The sequence below is a fragment of the Aquila chrysaetos genome, chromosome 1 (assembly GCF_900496995.4).
Source record: "Aquila chrysaetos chrysaetos chromosome 1, bAquChr1.4, whole genome shotgun sequence".
In the NCBI taxonomy this organism is placed as follows: domain Eukaryota; kingdom Metazoa; phylum Chordata; class Aves; order Accipitriformes; family Accipitridae; genus Aquila; species Aquila chrysaetos.
In genome coordinates this window covers 46,850,436-46,868,263 of record NC_044004.1, presented here as the reverse complement: position 1 = coordinate 46,868,263, position 17,828 = coordinate 46,850,436, and the positions used below count along the sequence as shown (strand labels likewise).

The 17,828-nt window shown below is 41.8% G+C and overlaps 1 protein-coding gene and 1 long non-coding RNA gene across 7 annotated transcripts in view; both read left to right on the top strand.

Moving 5' to 3' along the window:
* Positions 1 to 8,658, top strand: part of LOC115347359 — a 32,652-nt gene extending 23,994 nt beyond the window's left edge. Inside the window, exons 3-4 of the long non-coding RNA XR_003925462.2 lie at positions 3,182 to 3,249; positions 5,166 to 8,658. This is a non-coding gene — a long non-coding RNA (uncharacterized LOC115347359). The remainder of the gene's footprint in view (positions 1 to 3,181; positions 3,250 to 5,165) is intronic.
* A 1,065-nt stretch (positions 8,659 to 9,723) lies between these two features.
* RAPGEF2 (Rap guanine nucleotide exchange factor 2) overlaps positions 9,724 to 17,828 on the top strand; it is a 193,473-nt gene continuing 185,368 nt past the window's right edge. For all 6 annotated transcript variants that reach the window (XM_030012683.2, XM_030012670.1, XM_030012660.2 and 3 more), the window contains exon 1: positions 9,724 to 9,903. In XM_030012683.2, coding sequence (XP_029868543.1) covers positions 9,835 to 9,903 — 69 coding nt within the window. In that variant the 5' untranslated portion in view covers positions 9,724 to 9,834. The remainder of the gene's footprint in view (positions 9,904 to 17,828) is intronic.

The following is a 17,828-nucleotide window of genomic DNA, read 5'->3' as shown; positions in this document are numbered from 1 at the left end:
TTGAGTAAGGTGAAGGAGTGGAATGGTATAAACTAGTCATGCTTTTTTAACCCCAAAAAGGAATCCTTACTTGTTTTCCAGAATAATTCTACATTTGGATCTTATGTCCCTCTTGCTGCTCTGGGAAAGGTATATGGCCCCAGAAATTACTCTGGAAAAAGGGAAATGCGAGTTCTTTCCTGTTTTTTTGACCACTCTACAGTTGAATTCAGGGAAATGATAGGCAGATAAATTCATGAAAAGTATTTTATGGGAAATTACAGCTGGAACAAGTTATCACATTTTTATGGATTCCACATCCACAGCCTTTAATGTTAGCTACCCTATTTCACTTTATAATCATGTAAGTGAGTACATCTGGGCCAATTAAGCATTTTCAGTTGCCTTCAAAAGAGTTGCAAATGCCTGCTAGAAGTTGAAGATACTGTACTATTTATCCTTAAACATTTGGGGTAAAGAGATGCTTTACCAGGGCTATGACATACCTGCATGGTTTTGATGACAAAACGTATGTATGCTCATTGCAAAACCATGAGGTGTTTAAGTTAATATCTCGAAGCTATGTAATGCTTTGGATATGTTCAGTACTTTTATTCCTCTTTAAAATTTACAAAAACAAATATTTGCAAGCACTGCAGAATGGGTTCAGGCCACCTGTGGACCAGTTTTTTTCAAATGCCATCACATCTCCATCCACCTACAAATCCCTTTCTTATTTCCCACAATACTACCCTTGCAAGTGCCAGGTTTGAAGCTCCCACAAAGTGAAGTCCAACTTGACTCCCACATGTGCAGATCTTTTAACATCTAACCACAGTAGGAAAATACATCCCCTATCTTCAGTGTTGGTCTCCAAGTTCAAATCAACTGAATATCTCCACCATTATTGCTGGTTTAAAAAAAAAAAAAAAAAGTGGTATTTTTGCTTGAAAGGCCCCTTTTTGCACTTTGAAGATGTGCTGATGTGTGTTTTTAAGCAATTGTATTTACATTGCCCAGGCGTATCAACCCACTATCTGGCTCAGAGATTTACATATACAGTGAGCAGGACCTTTACTGAAAGTGTATTAGTGATAAGCGTGGGTTAAGAATTACAGGTACTTCAGATAAAACTTCAGAAAGTCTATCTGAATATAACAAAATATCCATGCAAATACTTAACTGCTGGAGCATTGGTATTATTTTTGGAACACAAGCAACCAAGACAAATTAATTAAAAATGAAATTTTCTCTTGTACTTCAACTCCTCTCCTCCACAGCAAGAGGAATCTAACTTCATACCTGAACGCAACAGCAATATGAAGGCTTGAGGCAAAATTGTTAGCTATTCACATCAATGGAATGAAGTTATACAGCTCACTTCCACCTGAGAGAAGAACCATTTTAAAAATTTGTGCATCGCTAACAAGACGCAGATGTCGCTATTGGGCAAACAGGGGCAAGATTGTTTTGTTGTTCATCAGGCACCCCTTCCCAGCGGCACGGCTGAGCGTACGTTAGAGAGCTCTCTCTTTCGGGAGGTTTAAAACAGTGCATCATTTTTTTACGTAGAGACCAAAAGGGGCATATCCATCCTTGGCCGCATCGCTGCAAGAACTCCCTGCAACCCCGACAGGGATCAGAGGCAAGGAACAGGTCCTTAGCTGTTTTAAACTAGCAGGATTTTGTTGATCTCCTTGAAATACATGGATTTTAGTCAGATGAGGACCTGGGCTGTAATGCGAAGATACACTGAAGCAGGAGAAATGATCCACCCAACTCTTCTCCCGCTGAAGAATCTGCTTCCTCACGTGGATGCTGATTGCGCACGAACAAGAGCGTGTGGATGCCGATCCCCACCCTCCAGTTTATTTGCAGGAGGATACTTCTGAAGTACTTCAAGTCTTCCTTATCCCAAGGACTAAAATCCCTGAGCTGTCTCCATTCCAGCTAGTTCAAGCTGAAGGAAGCAAAACAAATAAATGTGGATAACAGGAGTGTGCTTATTGTGGCCATGTGCAGGGCTCTCGTTATGCCAGTCAGATGCCAGCATATGTCAGCAGTCTTTTAAGTTGCTAATAGCACAAAAAAGGGAAAATTCCTAGCAAAGAGCTTCCCCCTGACAAAATCTTTAAGACTTCATGTGTTTTTCAAAAATGTACGTCTTCCAAAGAGTCACTTGATTTCCCACAAAATGCTAATCTCAACTACCTCTTTCTGTACAATTGCTTCCCACATTTCAGTTTCTCTTCCTGACTTAGAAAACACGTTTACAAAATAAACTTGGTTGATTGCGGACCTTCATCGGCAGTGTCCCTGTGCTAATTGCTCTGCTAAGCACAGCAACAATGAGAGAGGCAATTTTTTAATTTTTTTTTTTTTAAATTTGTTCTGGAAATGAAAAGTGAAGCAGACAGCAGCTTCCCATGTTTCTCCAGCAGTGCTACAACAAGGCAATGGGGGATGTTCTCGGCACAAATCGGTTGTTACAGGAGTAGGAAGATAGTGTTTATCACAGCTAGCTGCTGAATTTTTAAAGAGTATTACAAGTATCTGCTTCATAAATGAAACAAATAGCAAAATTAACACAAAAACCTGAGGGAAAGTGATAATTTATTGCTGTCTGTCTTAAATATAGATCCAGGTAATGCAAGGAATACATTGTGTAAATGTCTACCCCACACTTAGTGACTGCCTACCTGTGCAGTACTGCTTATTTTTGTCTGTTCCTTCATGTCTCTATTTTTGTATTAGTCAGGGATTTCTTGCTCCAACTTAATTTAATGCTTGAATTTATCATTGCGTATTTGTATAGAAGCTGAAGATCCCAGTGGAAATAGGGATCTGTCTGTATTAAGTTATTTACAAAAAGAAAGCAATAGAAAGTCTTAATTTTCACTGCTGACATTACTGGTGATTGTAGAGTCTGTGTGAAACAAACTTGGTCATAACAATGTTTTGAACACAAACTGTTTATTTTTTTCTATGATCTGTCTAATAGGAGTATTCTTGGACTACAGGTGCAGCAAGGAGCTCTGCACACACAAGGTTAGGCATATTGTAGTTAAATTGTCTGGAACGTTCTCAGGATGAGTCCACGATAAGCTTAGATCACCTCAGTAGCTTACCTCAGTGTCGATCTACCTGGAACACGCTTTCTTGGGATAAGGTAAATTTAGATTTTAATGCTGTTTTGTTCCAGGTACTGGATGATTTCTTCCTGGAAAAATAAATGGAACATAAACTGATGGAGTGTGGTATCACTGATTTGTAAGTAACAAAAATATTAACTTTTCTAGCATTTACTGAACTTAAAGTTGATTCTATCTGTTTAAATTGGTACCTAGTACTTGTCACATTATGATATAGGTGTGAATGTGCTTTGCCAGGATATGTATGCACAGCACAGAAACATTCACTTAAGTTCACACCCACACATCCCCATATGCTTTGAACAGATCTAAATGGTGACTGAAGGATGAAGAAGGCTGAACCGCATAAACATTATACACAATGACTATTAATTTCAAAGCAAGGGAATAATTTATAAAGGTTGTTAGGAAGCAATGTAAATGCAAATGCTCTTCTAATAAGCGCCAGTAGTATCATGTTGGAACATATTTGTGATGCAGTATAACGTGTTAAAGCGAGTGGGGAAGAGCGCGGATGATTTTTGTGGAAGATGGTGACAAGAGTAAAGAGGTGAAAGCCGACGGGAATGCGGCATTTGGGGACTCAGTTCAAGGAATAGTTCTAGCATGGGCTGACTTAGCAGTGCAGTAAGCAGGGCTTGATGGCTGAGCGAGGACAGGCAATATCTGGAATAATTAATCAATAATTCATTACAAAAAAATGCTACCAGCTGTAAACTTAATTTGTAGAATAATGACCTGCAGTAATGCCAAAAGTTATAAATATATTCATATTTCTTGAAACAGCTAGTACAGACTGAAGCCAAACACTTCAATCATATATAACAAAGCTGACTTCTGGGGGAAAAAAAAAAAAAGTTTCTGATGGTAGACAGTGAAAATTAGGCAATCAGTATAGAATCCTAATACTGAAAATAGCACATTTGGAGTGAAAGGTCTTAATAACAATGTTAACAACAATTTTTTCTCTTATAAATATTTCATATCTTTGTGCAGGAATAAAATTCCTACCTCCTATGTGTTTCATTTTCCTTGCAGAGCTCTACATGTTTTATTTATCATTCTGCATGATCTGTTAGATAACTTTATCATCTTGTAGTGTTTTACGAAAAGCAGTATTGTTAGATATTAACGATCATGTGGCTATCTATCGTTAATACGTATGAGTTAAAGCCTTTTAAAGACTTGGCCATCTTTGAATAAATATTCATCCTGTCTAGATGGACTTCTAGACAATTTCCCCTTTTCATACTTAGGCACAATCACATAATGCTTGGGTTGTAGAAACTTCAAACAATTATTTTAAACAACTCAATTACAGTTATTTTAGAAAGAGTAAGTTTGCATTTTCTTTTAGGAAATACATTGGTTTAAAAACAAAACACTGAAATGTAAGTCTGGGTTTTAATTTGTTCAGTAATGAAAACTTCAAAGACAGTGAATAAGAATGAAATATTTTTTCCTTATTTGGGATGCTATTTACTGAAATATAGTATTAGAAATACACGTGACACTGAATATATAGTTCACAAAACTGTGTTATAACATACTTTCAGAAGTTGAAATCGCTCCTATGTATATCCTGCCTGTATTAGATTGTGGATGACTATTTGGAAAGGAGTAGAGTGCATTTTTTAACATATATATCATTCAGAAAGTGTCATCTATCTAGAAGGACCCTGGTTTTAGTCTGTCTGATACCTTTGCCACTGTGTTGTGGGTGCAATTCAAGAACCACCGCAGGGCACCCCTCCTTGCTGGCAGCCTGTCCCAGAGCGCACCAGCACCGAAGCACTGAGTTATTGCCCTGTGCTTTGCGCCATCCCACCAAAACAACCTCTTTCACTGCATGTCCTGATAATGAGAAAAGATGCTATATTTGACTCTTTCTATGTCTGTCGTTAATTTTCTGTTTAAAAAAACTCAAAATGCTGTTAGTATTAGTAACAGCACTTTGCAGTGCTTTCCTTACAGCTTCAGAATACTTTACCTAAGCAGTCAAGTTGATACTTTTGTGCCTCTCTCTCTTCCCAGAAGGAGAAGCTGGAGCAGATGATGTTGAAGCGAGGTCTGAGCACCCCTTTCCCAGTGGAGGTACCGGGATAGGAGACTCACAATCATCTCCCATCATCACTTCCACTCCTGAGAGATAAGGGCACACCTGTATCATGGTCACGAGCACGAATGAAGCTTGTGTAGACGTACCTGAGCTTACTTCAGAAATGCAGGCTTGACCTTCGAGAGTTGCTGGTAATTTGTTCAGTGTTCATACAGTATGTAGCTGTATGAACTGTCCATTACTACTCCTCCGAGGTGCTGCTGCGATACAGATTTCAGCCACCTTTCCTTTTGTCTGGGCACCTTTATCAGTGCAGCTGAAGGGAATACTGTGTGGGCTCTGAATTCCTCTCCAAAGACCATGTAAATACTTAGACAGTTCATGCTGGTCCCTGAGCTACTGCTGCTAGTGTTAAACTAACTAGTTAAAGCCGGTTTGCATACATTTGCAGCTACAGCAGAAGTCGAGTGATAAATATTCCCAAATGTAGCTATGCAAATAGTGGCAAATTCTGAATAAATGAATGAAATGCATTATAGTAGTCACAAATTCTTCTCTTTTTCCTTTAAGAAAAAACGAAAGACAAATTTGGCTTTATGGCCCAGGCCAGGTTCTCTTTTATAACCTTTTGAATTTTGTACATCCTTACAAAAAGGGCTACATCCTACAAAAGGACTATAAACCAATGGTAAACATTCAAGGATTATTTTAGCACGGACTGTGGTAAATCACCGATATCTTTCTATCCTACCCTCTGGTTCAGGGGCACAGAGTGGTGGTTATATACCGTGCCTGTACATTAGTCATCACTAGTTGACAAATAGCCACATAACTAAAGGATGTTGTATAAAAAACCTAACAAACAAAAAACCCCAAACAAACAAATAAAAAAACCCACATGTCCTTCATCATGTTTTAAAAGATGATAAAAACTGGAGTTGCATGTGGTAATAATCGCATCCATATGTAAATCCCAAAAGGTGAGAGACAGTATTCTTGGAAGCATTGCCTTGCAAAAAGACAGAGCGTAGAGACCAATCTTGTTCAAAGGAGATAGTCTCCCCTCGCTAGCGGCCTTACTTGTACCCCAAATCATTCATCTTTGACTTAAAATCCAATAAAATTGGCTTCCGCCCAGCCCAATGGGGCTGGCTACAGTTCTCAAGGTCAGCTCTGGGATGGTTTGTCAGGCTGATACCTCCGTTCCCCTTTACTGTCCACCTCCACGAGTGGTTATGAAAGTAACATTTTATGGTTGCTGAAAAGGTGCCAGGAGAGAGCTGGGAAGAAGATGGGCAGTTCTGAGGACTGGAGCTCGGCCGCATGAATCTGCTTCAGCTGCCATGCCATCTCCAGAAGATAGATGAAAACAAGTATTTATCCAAAGAAAGGGGATAAAAGGACATCCAGGGGTTTAATATCCATAGCGACTGCATATAATTTACTAAACTCCCCAAAGAGGCAATATTCTCTTTCCCTTCCAGGGCAGACTGGCCTCTCCTGAGCAAACCAAGCATTTAACTGTGGGTGACCGATAACTGGTGTCACAAATTAAAAGCCGTGTGGCTAAGTCAAGTGCAAGCCTTTCAAAGTGTGAGTATCTTCTTAAAAATGAGGCATAGCAAATGAACAAAGAGCTCACAGAAATGCTGAATTTGTTTCCTTGGCATTTCAGTAACTGTTTGACCTGACCATTTCAATTTATCCCTTAAAAGAAATGGAGATACTCAGGAAGGCAGAAACTGTATTTTTAAGGCAAAATACTTTTCTAAAATACTTTCACATAGTGCTTAGTTATAGCTATCCAAAAGGATATTATGCTGAGCTGTTACATTTTGACTTGCAGCCTTTTCATATTGCTGAAATATCAATACTGTACTGCGTGTAATGTATATGGTTAACTCTCAGTTTCCTAATGTAATATGGGGTAGGAAACCTTTGTAATGCAATAACATAACCATAACCAGTGCAACCCCCCCCCCCCCCCCCCCCGCAAATCCCTTGTAACTCAGGCTGGATAATGTAGACTGAGGAATAGCCAAAAAGCAAATGCAAAATGAATGGCAGGTCCTGGTATATGTGTGTTTTCTAAAACATACTGATTTACTGTTGAAGTTAGAAAACAGGAAAGACAGTGAGACTAAGAGAATGTGAAAGTTGCAAAAACGTTTGATGCTGTAAATTATATTTTGTTGAATATTTGCAAGAAAAATAGGCGTTTCCAGTGATAATCGGATGTGTTCTCTAATAATGATTGTCCTTACTATGTATCTTGATGATTACTTGCTGTTTTTTTTCTATTTGAATGTAAGAACTATTCTAATTACAGCTAGAAAAAAACAGCATAAAGGACAGGCTTGTAACCACCATGGAGAATATAAACAATCAATCAGAAGCATCTGCATTATACAAACATGTTGCTTACAGACACTGAAAAGGTGTTAATGCAACACATCCTAAATATTATTAAGAAATGGTTGAGTGTATTTGTACATAGTTTTCTAGCTTTCATTCATTCCCATTTCTAACAATTCATGTAGCATGTGATAGGCCTTTGGCATATGTCTATAACCACCGAGATTTGTTACACTGTTCAGAGTACAACTGGAATCCCCCAAATCCCGTTGGCTGAAGTTAAATATCACCGTGAATCACAGGTATTGTGTTACCAGATAACACAACAAAAAAATTAATCAGAGTGAAACACTTCACTTGATGCTGTTAAAGCTAATAGGTCTGAAATGAAAGATAATTGCATATTAAAATAGAGTGGGTAGCTCTGTTTTGATGTAGAGATATAAAGATGTCAGGCAAGCTAGTCTGTAGCGGGAGGGAATGGGTGCCCTGAAGTGATTGAGGAGCAGAGCCCAGGAGAGCATTCCTCGCATTCCTGCGGCACTCGCCCTATACATATGCCCCACAAAAAAAGGGAATTTTAGCACTCCAGGTTGGTAAACTGAGCTTCAGAAAAGCTGGCACTTTCCTATAGCTGCAGGCTTGATTAATTTGAAGAAATGATACTCTCCAGATGATGAATGCGAGGCATATTTAAAACTTATTTTTTAGGGCAAAGGACATTACATTTTCAATCTGTTAGTTAAAAAAAAAAAAAAAAAGATAATCCCCCATAAGGACTACTAATAAGCACTGACAAGCAAGATGTAGCCAGGATGTGGAGCCCTCCCTAGCCTTTTCCCGTGGTCTGCCCAGAATTATCGGTATTAGCTGCAAAAATATTTTGCTGACACATATGGGTGGGATTAGCCCAAAGAGTTGTCTTTGTTAATGAGCCATATCTCGAAATTCTGTAGGTTTAGTAGATTGCTGTCTGAAGACACAGCCTGTTTGAGAGCCATGTATGTCTAAAAGCATAAGATTTTGTCTCCTGAGACCAGCTGTGTGTGTTTTGTGAGGAAAAAATAGTTATCCTTGTGACTTTTCACAAATAAAAAATACAAATAAAAATTACGTTGCCTTACTTGTGATTAAAATGTGTAAACCCCTGCTAGTGGCTGGAAAACAAACAGATTTCTTAATGTAGACATTATTTACATTGTGCGATCCGTATCAGCAAAGGGTACACGTCACTTGTAAAAGCAAATACATTAATAGTATTACACTGCCGTTAATGGCACATTAATAATACTTCCATGATTCGTATTTGTCAAGCTGCTGTTGAGACATGCTCCGTGCCGTGGTAAACAAAAGAAAATCAGCCATGTTGCAAGACCTTTATTCTTTCAAAACTTAAGTTCACGTGAGAAGAAAAAGCCGCTAGATACCCCCCCCATCCGCCCCCCGAAAAGTGTTAAATTAAAGACTTCACCCCCTTCCCTTCCTCGTTTTTAACCCGTATAGCAATGACAGAGGGGACAGCCGGGCAGATACGGATTACTCTGGAGAAGAGTGACAACAGGTGGCCTCCCCAAAGCGGGGAGTCACTAGATCCAGCAGATCAAGTCTTTTTTTTTTTTTTTTTTTTTTTCCCATGCCCAGCTCCCTCATCACCAATATTCACAGGATGCATGGGATGATGCGCGTCCCTCGGGATGATGGCGACAGCCGGTCAGTGTTTTCGGGGGGGGGGGGGCGGGTCGCTGGGGGGCCGCGGCCGGCGGGGGGACCCCGCCGGCCGCGGCCCCCAGCGATCCGCCCCCCCCCCCCCCTTTCCACCGTCCCGCCCCCCCGCCGCTCCGCCTCCCCGAGCCAGCAACTTCCCCGTCGCCGAGGCGGGCGCGGACGAGCCCCCCATCAGCCCGGATGGGAGGAGGAGGAGGAAGAAGAGGAGGAGGAGGAGAAGAAGAAGAAGAGAGGCGGCGACGGCGGTGCCCGGGGGGATGCGGCGGAGCGGGCCGGCGGGAGGCGTAGAGCCGGTTAGAGAGGGAAAGCCGAGCCCTCGTCGCCGCCGCCGCTGTTACCGGCGGGGCTCGGCCGCCGCCGCCGCCGGTTCCGGGCGGCGGCGCTGCTGAGCCCGCGGTGCCTCCGCGCCGCGCCGCCCTCCCTCCCATCTCCTCGCCCAAGCGCTCCGGCCGCGCAACCCGCAGCGCCAGGCCGCGGCCGGCCCTCCCCCATCCCCTCCCCGGGCGGCGGCGGCGGCGGCGCCGGCGGAGCCCGGGCAGGCGGCGGCGAGGCAGGAGGGGCGCGATGGCGTCCTACGTGGATAACAGCTTCCGCCAGGCGGTGATGAAGAACCCGGCGGAGAGGAGCCCCCAGGTAGGCGGCCCCTTCCCCCGGACCCCGCGACACCCTTCCACCCCGCGGTGGGGGACGGGACCCGCTCCGCTGCCCTCCGTGCCCGGCGGGAGAGGCCTCCGCCAGCGCCCCCGCCCCGCGGCCGCGGGGGGAGCCCGGGAGCCCCACGGCCCCGCTCCCGGGGGAGCGGAGCGGCTCCGGCGCGGGTTTCGCCCCCAGCCGCCCCCCCCCCCCCCCCGGCTTCCAGCGCCGAATTCCCGGTCGGCGAGCTCACGGGAAGGGAAGAAACGGGTTAACGCGAACAACTTTCCTCCTACTCCCTAATTTTGGGGGTGGGGGGAGGGAGAGAGAGCAACGCCAGCTGAGTTTATTTTGAAGGTTGCTTCCGGTAAAAAGAAAAACGCAGTTAGAGTGTGATTTGGGGGGGGGGGGTTGGTTTTGTTTTGTTATTGTCCCGCAGTACGCTGTGGCTCTGGATTTGAATTCGATCCCTACTTTTACATAGCTGGCTGGAGCTGGCAGCGCTGTTTCATAATGCTGGAGCTGAGGTCAGTGGTATTCTTGGCAAGTCCTTGCTCTCCAAAGTAGGGTGAAATCCTTACACAATGGCACCAGGCAGGAATTTTTCAGATACCTGCGCCGGGCTCCTGGAGCCCTCTTTGTCAGAGGAGCCTGTGTGCTGAAGCTGTCTGTAAGCGTAATTGCACTTGGAGAGGCTAAGAAAGGTTAAATTGGGGACTGGAGTGCGTACAGAAACATTTTGACTTAACATGACCTGAAAAACAACTAAACTGAATGAGTTCCTTCTGCTCCCGAACGGTTGCTGCAGTGGCTGTTGCTGCCAACTGTCTAAAGACTAATAAGCTTTACACTGATCCCCGCATCAAGCCGCGGTTCAATAGCTAATGATACAAGGAGTTACTTTGCTTGGAGTTGTAATGCCATCTGTCCTATTTTCTAAAGGCTTGTCCTGCTCTCTGAGCAGTCCCTGTGTTCTGGTTGTGGGGAAGAGATGGCATTACTGGTTATTTTGGCAGGCGGCTGATTGCCTGGTGACGCTTTCAAATTGGGGGCAAAGAGGAAACCTTGACTTTCGGTCGGCACCCATAAGTCATTCCTCCTACTATAGATACGTCATTGTGGTAATGTTATTTTTATCCTCGTGCTCATGGAATACGTGTGAGAAAATAAAAACTCCCATGGAAAAATATACTGACTGCACAGGCATCGTATTTAGCGTGTCTTTTTTGCAAATCTTCCTTTTTCTTTTTTTAAAAAAAAGCTGCTTCTGGAACGTGTTTTTGTGGTGCTAAAGTTGTTTCTCTGTCCTTGTTTGACCTTTTCCAAATGTCTGTTTGCCTTAAGTGCTGGACCCAGCCCTTCAGTGTGTTGTGAAAGCTGAAGGAGGCCCAGTGCTCTCTCCCGGGGAGGATGCTCTCCGCAAACTTGTAGCGAGGTCCCTCGCGTTGGTAGAGGTGTAAGTTCCAGCCGGGGGAGCCTGCAGGCGGTGTCCGGCCTCGGGAGATGGTTATGGAAGGACGGTCGGCTGTTCAGGAGGAGTGACACCTGCAGATGCTCAGAAACCAGTTGGTCAGGTAGTGGGGCCACCAGGCTGGGCTTGGGGACGACGCTTCCCCTGGGACATGATCTGTGCCATGTGTGAACTGTTAAACTTTCTCCTGGCCTTGCCAGTCAGCCCTGCTCTCTGGAAGGGATAACAAAAAAAAAAACAACCAGAGGAGCAGAAAGTAAGAAATGACGCAGTGAAGAAATCAGCCCAAATGCAGGGACAAAGCTGGTGTGAAGGGCACGGAGCAGAGAGCTAAATCAGGAACACCAGGGCTGCGTTAGTGCTGTAAAACTTCCCGAATCAGCAGACTGGAAGCCTGCTGTGGCAATCGCCACAGGAAAAGAAACCCACCCTTAAATACACGAAGCTGACACTAGCCAAAATAATCCACAAATAAGACCAAATTTGTGGGAAACATAATGCGTTGTTAGCACTGGAAATACTTGAAACCGGTGATCAGGCGTGCCCTCCTGTTGCTGCTGGGGAGAGCAGAGCTTGCAGCAGAAAACTCGGTTGGCATTTTTGGGAACGGCTCATGCTGAATTGTGTGTCTTGAGGAGTTTTCTAATGTTGGTTCTATGTTCTGGAAATTCAGTTTTATTTTGCAGCAGTATTGGAATTTGAAAGAAATAGGCTTATGCATATCATCTTTCAGCCATTAAGTAAAATTAAAAAAACTGTTTATATATAAAGACACAAAGACCTTGTTTTTTCTTCTTCCCTTAAAGTAACTTTTTATTGTCTCTTTACTTGTATTTTCCTTTCCTTGCTATGCTATCTCATCAAGATAGTTACTTAATTTTGACTTTTGAGAAGTCATGAGGTATCTTTAAACTTGAGAGGGGGTTGGAAAGAGAAAATATATTTATCGTATTCATGTCAGTACAGGAAATAACAAGAGACGTATGTTAGTAACATATTTGCTGCTTACTTGTGTATAACAAACTCATTGGGGCTCTGCTTCTCCCAAATCATGAGGAGGTAAATATGCGTTCGACATTACTATTCGCCCTGGATTGTCATGGTGCAAATTTGGCAAAATGAATTCACTGCAGGCTCAGAGGAGAGGAGTGACAGTAGGGTGGCCAGCTAGTATTTGTACGTACAGCTTTGAGAGCTGCTAGATATGATACATGTTGTCGGAGAAAGCAAACTTAACTTTGCATGAACTTCTGTAGTCTCTTGGTAATTTTGGACTGGACTGATTTTTTTTTTTTTTTTTTTGAGGTAAACAGTGTATTCAGCAATTGGTCTGGAAAATTCTTAGCTTCATATCTCTTTAGCGTATCCTCGCTTACAGAGTTTTTCTAAATTTTGTGAATTACAACTCAACACCTCACTGACTTAAAGAAGCTCAAAAATAAAAAAAAAGTATGTAAATAGCCTGTACTTTAACATGCCTGTTGTGTAACAGAGCTCTCCTCTTTAATTGCTTTATTAAACTATTCATTTTCTCTTTGAAGACGTGAACTAGGAAGTTAATTTAACTACTTTGGGGAATCTAACTTCTAAATGTTCATAAATTACAAATGGTTTTATGCCCTTAAGCTGTGAGTAATAGCAATCTATTTTTTTCTTTTCTCTAAACGTCGTCTTATATGAACTGTTATAGCTTTAAGTCTTTTCAAAACAAATTCTTATTGGTGTCATAGGCCATCTTAGAAAGCATGCAGTTTTATGCTGGTGTAGCTTAATCTGAAAAAATAGGGCTGCTTTTGTTTTCAAACAAGAGAAACCGAGTCCTAATCTCTTTCTTTATCCTAACAACTCATTTGCATGGCATGGTATGTGAATAACTAGTTACCTCAGAAACTCCGCATACTAGTTCACTGTTTTCATGCCATGTAGTGACGTCTGCAGGAAGAAATTTTTTTTTTTTTTTAATGTATGCCTTATACATGTTAGGTGCCTAAGGTTTTCTTCTGGAAACTGCCACTTTGGTACATTGAGGCAATTCAGTACAGTAGTAATGAATAGCAGAGAAGTAACAGCATCAGACCGCATCTTAAGGGGAGAGGGGAGAACTGTACATACAGTAGCCCTTAGTTTGATATTAGTGCGTCATTTAATGTCAGAAGACATCTAAACAGGATGCTACTGTTGAGCAGATATTCCCTTCTCGAGCTCTCCAGAGGAACAATAGTTTAATTATAGGATGTACCTATGCTTTTTCCAAATAAACTTTCAGCTTGTTCCCCAGTTGTGTTATTTTTATGCCTGTAACCACTGATAGCACGATTGTGTGCAATCTTCAGATAAGCCAGAAATGAACATTTCCTTCTTGCTATAGTGATGTCTTAGGAAATAAATATGAGGCTGTCTAGTTTCATGGGATCATAGAAAATAAGCGTTTTACATGCAAGTCTAGCATAAAGAATTATAGTCTTTAAATTCAGGCTTATTGTGTGTCTGTATATCAAATACACCAGAAGACTAAAATTATCTTTTTCAAAAGAGCTTATTTGGGATTTCTTTCATTTGGAAAACAAAAGTATTTTGGAGCTTGAGTTTTGCTTTCACATTTTCTTCACGGTCAGCATGTTACCATGTTACTATCTTTTTGGTGCTAGTATTCAAAGAGGAAGGTAACCCCTGTTACCGTGCTGCTAACAGCAGCGTAGTGCTGAGAACTGGTTCTGTTGCTAAATTCTTCTGCTGGTTCTCGGTAGCCCTGAAAAGTGAAGGACTGTGACAGCTGATGCCTGGTATTTGGCTGTATTACATACTTATAATGGGCTTTCCATCATCCATCTCAGGGCTTTGTAATGTGGTGATTCAGGAGTAGCTTTAATTTGCAAGGTTTGACATTCTGGTTTTTTGGAGAGAGCTGGTTTGGCCAACAAAATGGCATTCCTAAATGCACTTCCCATGGTAGTGTTCAGGCTTTCTGCTGTCTGCAGTAACTAATTCTGAAGTGGGGGCATGAGCCCGTTACGTTTTGTGTTAACATTGTGAGCGTGGTTAGTAACACAGCTTAATGAAGAAAGGCTGTTGCAAGTTCTTGGTCCAGGCGCTTTTCTCTTTCTTGGCAGTTGGCTTGAAGTAAAGTTGCCATAGTCAAGTCAGCTGTAAGGGTAGTTGGTCTGAGAAGAAAAAAAAGCCCTCCAGATGCTGCAGGGTTTTGGGAACTTGTTCAAAATAGTTAACATCCCCAGAATGTGTCTGATGAACTGTAAGTGAAGCGGTGTCTTTTGGTGTCTCTTGGGGGAGACGGTTACAGATAAACCAGAAAAAGTTATAATAGAAGTGTATATATAGACCTTTGGCCATAGAGTTTTTTCTTGCTGTGTTTCAGCACTTACCTGGGAGGATAAAAACCCAAACTAACTATTTGGAAGAAGTGAGACCTTTACGTGACAAAGCAAGTCATGTCTTTGTTTAGTACAGAAATAACATTAGAGAATGTATTTTTGAAGTAAGTATACTTTTTTTTTCTCTTAATGTTTTCCCTTGAGCTAGTATTACTGTGCAGCATAATTTCATACCCAACAAACTTAATTGTATGAATATGTCTTTGTGGCTGATAACTAAAACCGAAAACCCTCGCGTAGCTCGGATTTTCTTGTGACCTCTCTAATCTCAGTCTGTCGAAACAGCCCTGGAATGTCTGATTCTGAACTTCCACCATCAATTTTCATGTCTTTCCCAAAACTAAGGGCAAGTACTGCAACAGGCTGCTCAGTATCCTGTTTGTTTTGAAAGAAAATATGTTTATTTCCCAGTCTTTCTGACAGAGGGTACATTTTCCCGTAGCTGTTCATATCTTTGTTGCTGAGAGCTTTGAGAACGGCAAGAACATTAAATTTTTAATTTCTTTTGCCCTAGTTCTCCCCTGTCATAGGGCTAGTACTTTCTGCATTTGTAGATTTCTGTATCCTGTAGTAATATGAGTTTCACCAACATTTGCAAAGACCTTGGCGTGATCAGGAAGCCTTCACCTATGGAGTAGAAATAGCCGTTTTGAAGGTTCGTCCTAAACACTTGTCTGCTTTCTCATTACATCAGAAGATTGCCGCTGGGTTAGCTGTACGTATCCGAGCCGATTTGAAACTAGGTAACTTGGAAAGTGAGGGTTTAACTGTAGCACCGATAAGCTTTGTGTAATTTCCTACTTGATTAATTATCTGTTTGGTAGAGTTTGCTGTTGATTTCTGCCCTGCTGTGGCTGCAGAAGTGTTTGCACGGGGTTCAGGCTGGGTATGTTCCCGTGAGCCACGAGCATGTTTTTGGCAGCCTTGGGGACATACCCTCCTGCACTTAAAAAAGCTGGGAGCGTAACGACATTGCTTTGCCTTTCCGTGGCAATCTTGCCTAGGAAAGTTACTGAAGTGAGTAGTGCCGGGCCTGAAGCCCAGGGATCTTCTACTCAGCCCAAGCTTTTTTTGTCTACTTGCCTCGTAATGTGCTGTTGAGACCTAAGAGCGTGTGTCTGTACCCTCAGTGGTGCCAAAGGGACAGCACCGTCCCTCCCGTCCTCGCTCATCCCTCCGGTGAGCCAGGGGTGCTGCTGGGGAGGCGACGGTGGAGGAGGAGGGTTATTGCAAGGCCGTACTGATTGCCATGGCTTGGCTTGCCCTTCTGCTAAAGCTAGTAAGGAGCAAAAATCATCTGTTGGACTTCTGAGACGAAAAAGCCTGATAGTTCGTTCTTGCCTCGTGTGTAAAAGTGTAGGTCAGCAAAAGTAAATGGCACACAAGCGTTTTCCCAAAATCAGATAGGAGGATACAGTGTTCCGTGGGTTAGTAGGTTGTCCATGGAAAACACTTTGTACCTGGAAAAAAAGACGATTTAAATGTAATCTCTGAAGATGCTTCATTTATTTTATGCTTATTATAATAGAGGTTAGTTAAGGTTTTGTGAAAACAGTTATTGTTTCTTCAATTCCATTATTTTTAAAAATCTGTATGCTTAAAAGTCTTTAAAAGTCTGTATGCTTGTGTGAATTATTGAGTGGTAGCTACTAATTTGTTCTGATGAATTACTGATCTGATTTTGATAATTTTTTTTCCCTAAATCAGAATGCTGCTACTTAATCTGTTAGCATGTTTCAAGAATAACCATATGTATACTGAACAGTCATTATAAGAACTTTGACTTCCTCATTGAGGGTTTTTTGTATCCTCATGAGAAAATATATTTTGGCTTGTGTTTTGAGAACTTTCCCACAGTAGGAGATCTAATTTTTGCAAGGTATTGTTTGGGAATTCAAAAGGAGCGCTGGCAGAAAGATAGCTCTACAAAGATGCTTTGTGAAGGGCGGCTGAGCCTGTGCGCCTTGTTTGCTGCAGCCAGTGTTGCAGATTTAATTTGCTGGATATATTTTGCATGAAGAGATGTATTTGAATAAGTCTCGAAATGGAAGTGGTGCTCCGCTTCCCTTTTTCTGAAGTTGGTGAAGTTGAGCACTTTTCTTGAAAAGGGAGAGAGAGGAGCCCTACTGCAGTGCTTTTCTTACAGCTTTGTTTTGGAGTTAAAAATAGCTTATTTGTTCTCTCTGGGTATCTCTGTGTTATGCCCGTATATCTGTAGATGTATTTCTTTGTGTATCTCAGTCTTGTCTGACCTGAGTAAAAGTGATTTAATATTTGATTTTGAGCAGTTCTAAAGAATTCTGGCCAACAATAACGAGCAGCATGTATATCATTACCTGATCAAAACACTGAAGGAGTAAGATAAGGTTAAAATATTTGAATGTTCTTAGGAAAAAAAAACCCAAAACCCCAATGCATGAGTTCACTTTTCAGCACTGATAAAAATGGAAGGAATTTTCTTGTACTAATATTTATATGGATAGCATTTTTCTCGTATTTGTATGTATTCTGATAAAGAGAAGCAGCACAGTGAAAATGCATCTGGTATCAGGGTAAATTACCTGGGAAAGGGTATTAAGTTTCGTGGAAGACATGTTGTTGACTGTCTTTACCAGACTGTCTGTTTCTGTTTGCTTGCTTTTTGTATGTCTAAAGTTAAAATAAACTCAGCTAAATAGATGAGAACACTTCTTTTGTAGTTATTTCTGAATTCCAAAGGGGAATATGGATCCTATTCCCTGTGGGATGATGCTTCAAAATTTTTGAGGGTGTTTTTTTTTTTTTTTTTTTTCACTTTGTATTTGCTGCTCTGTATTTTTAAGGATACTCGTGTCTCCCATCTTTGTTTTACTTTTTCTGTAGTTGAGGGAAAAAATACTGGTACAATCTTTTCCATTTGAAATTAAGTCATTCAGACTTCATGTCCTGTTAAGCAAAAAATAAACCAAAACTTAGAGGGGTGAGATAGGATGTTACGCAAATGTGGTTTGTAAGCAGTTGATGGAAAAACAAAACTGTACCACCAATGCAGTTGTAAGAAGCTTTTGCTTGAGACTTGACTTGCT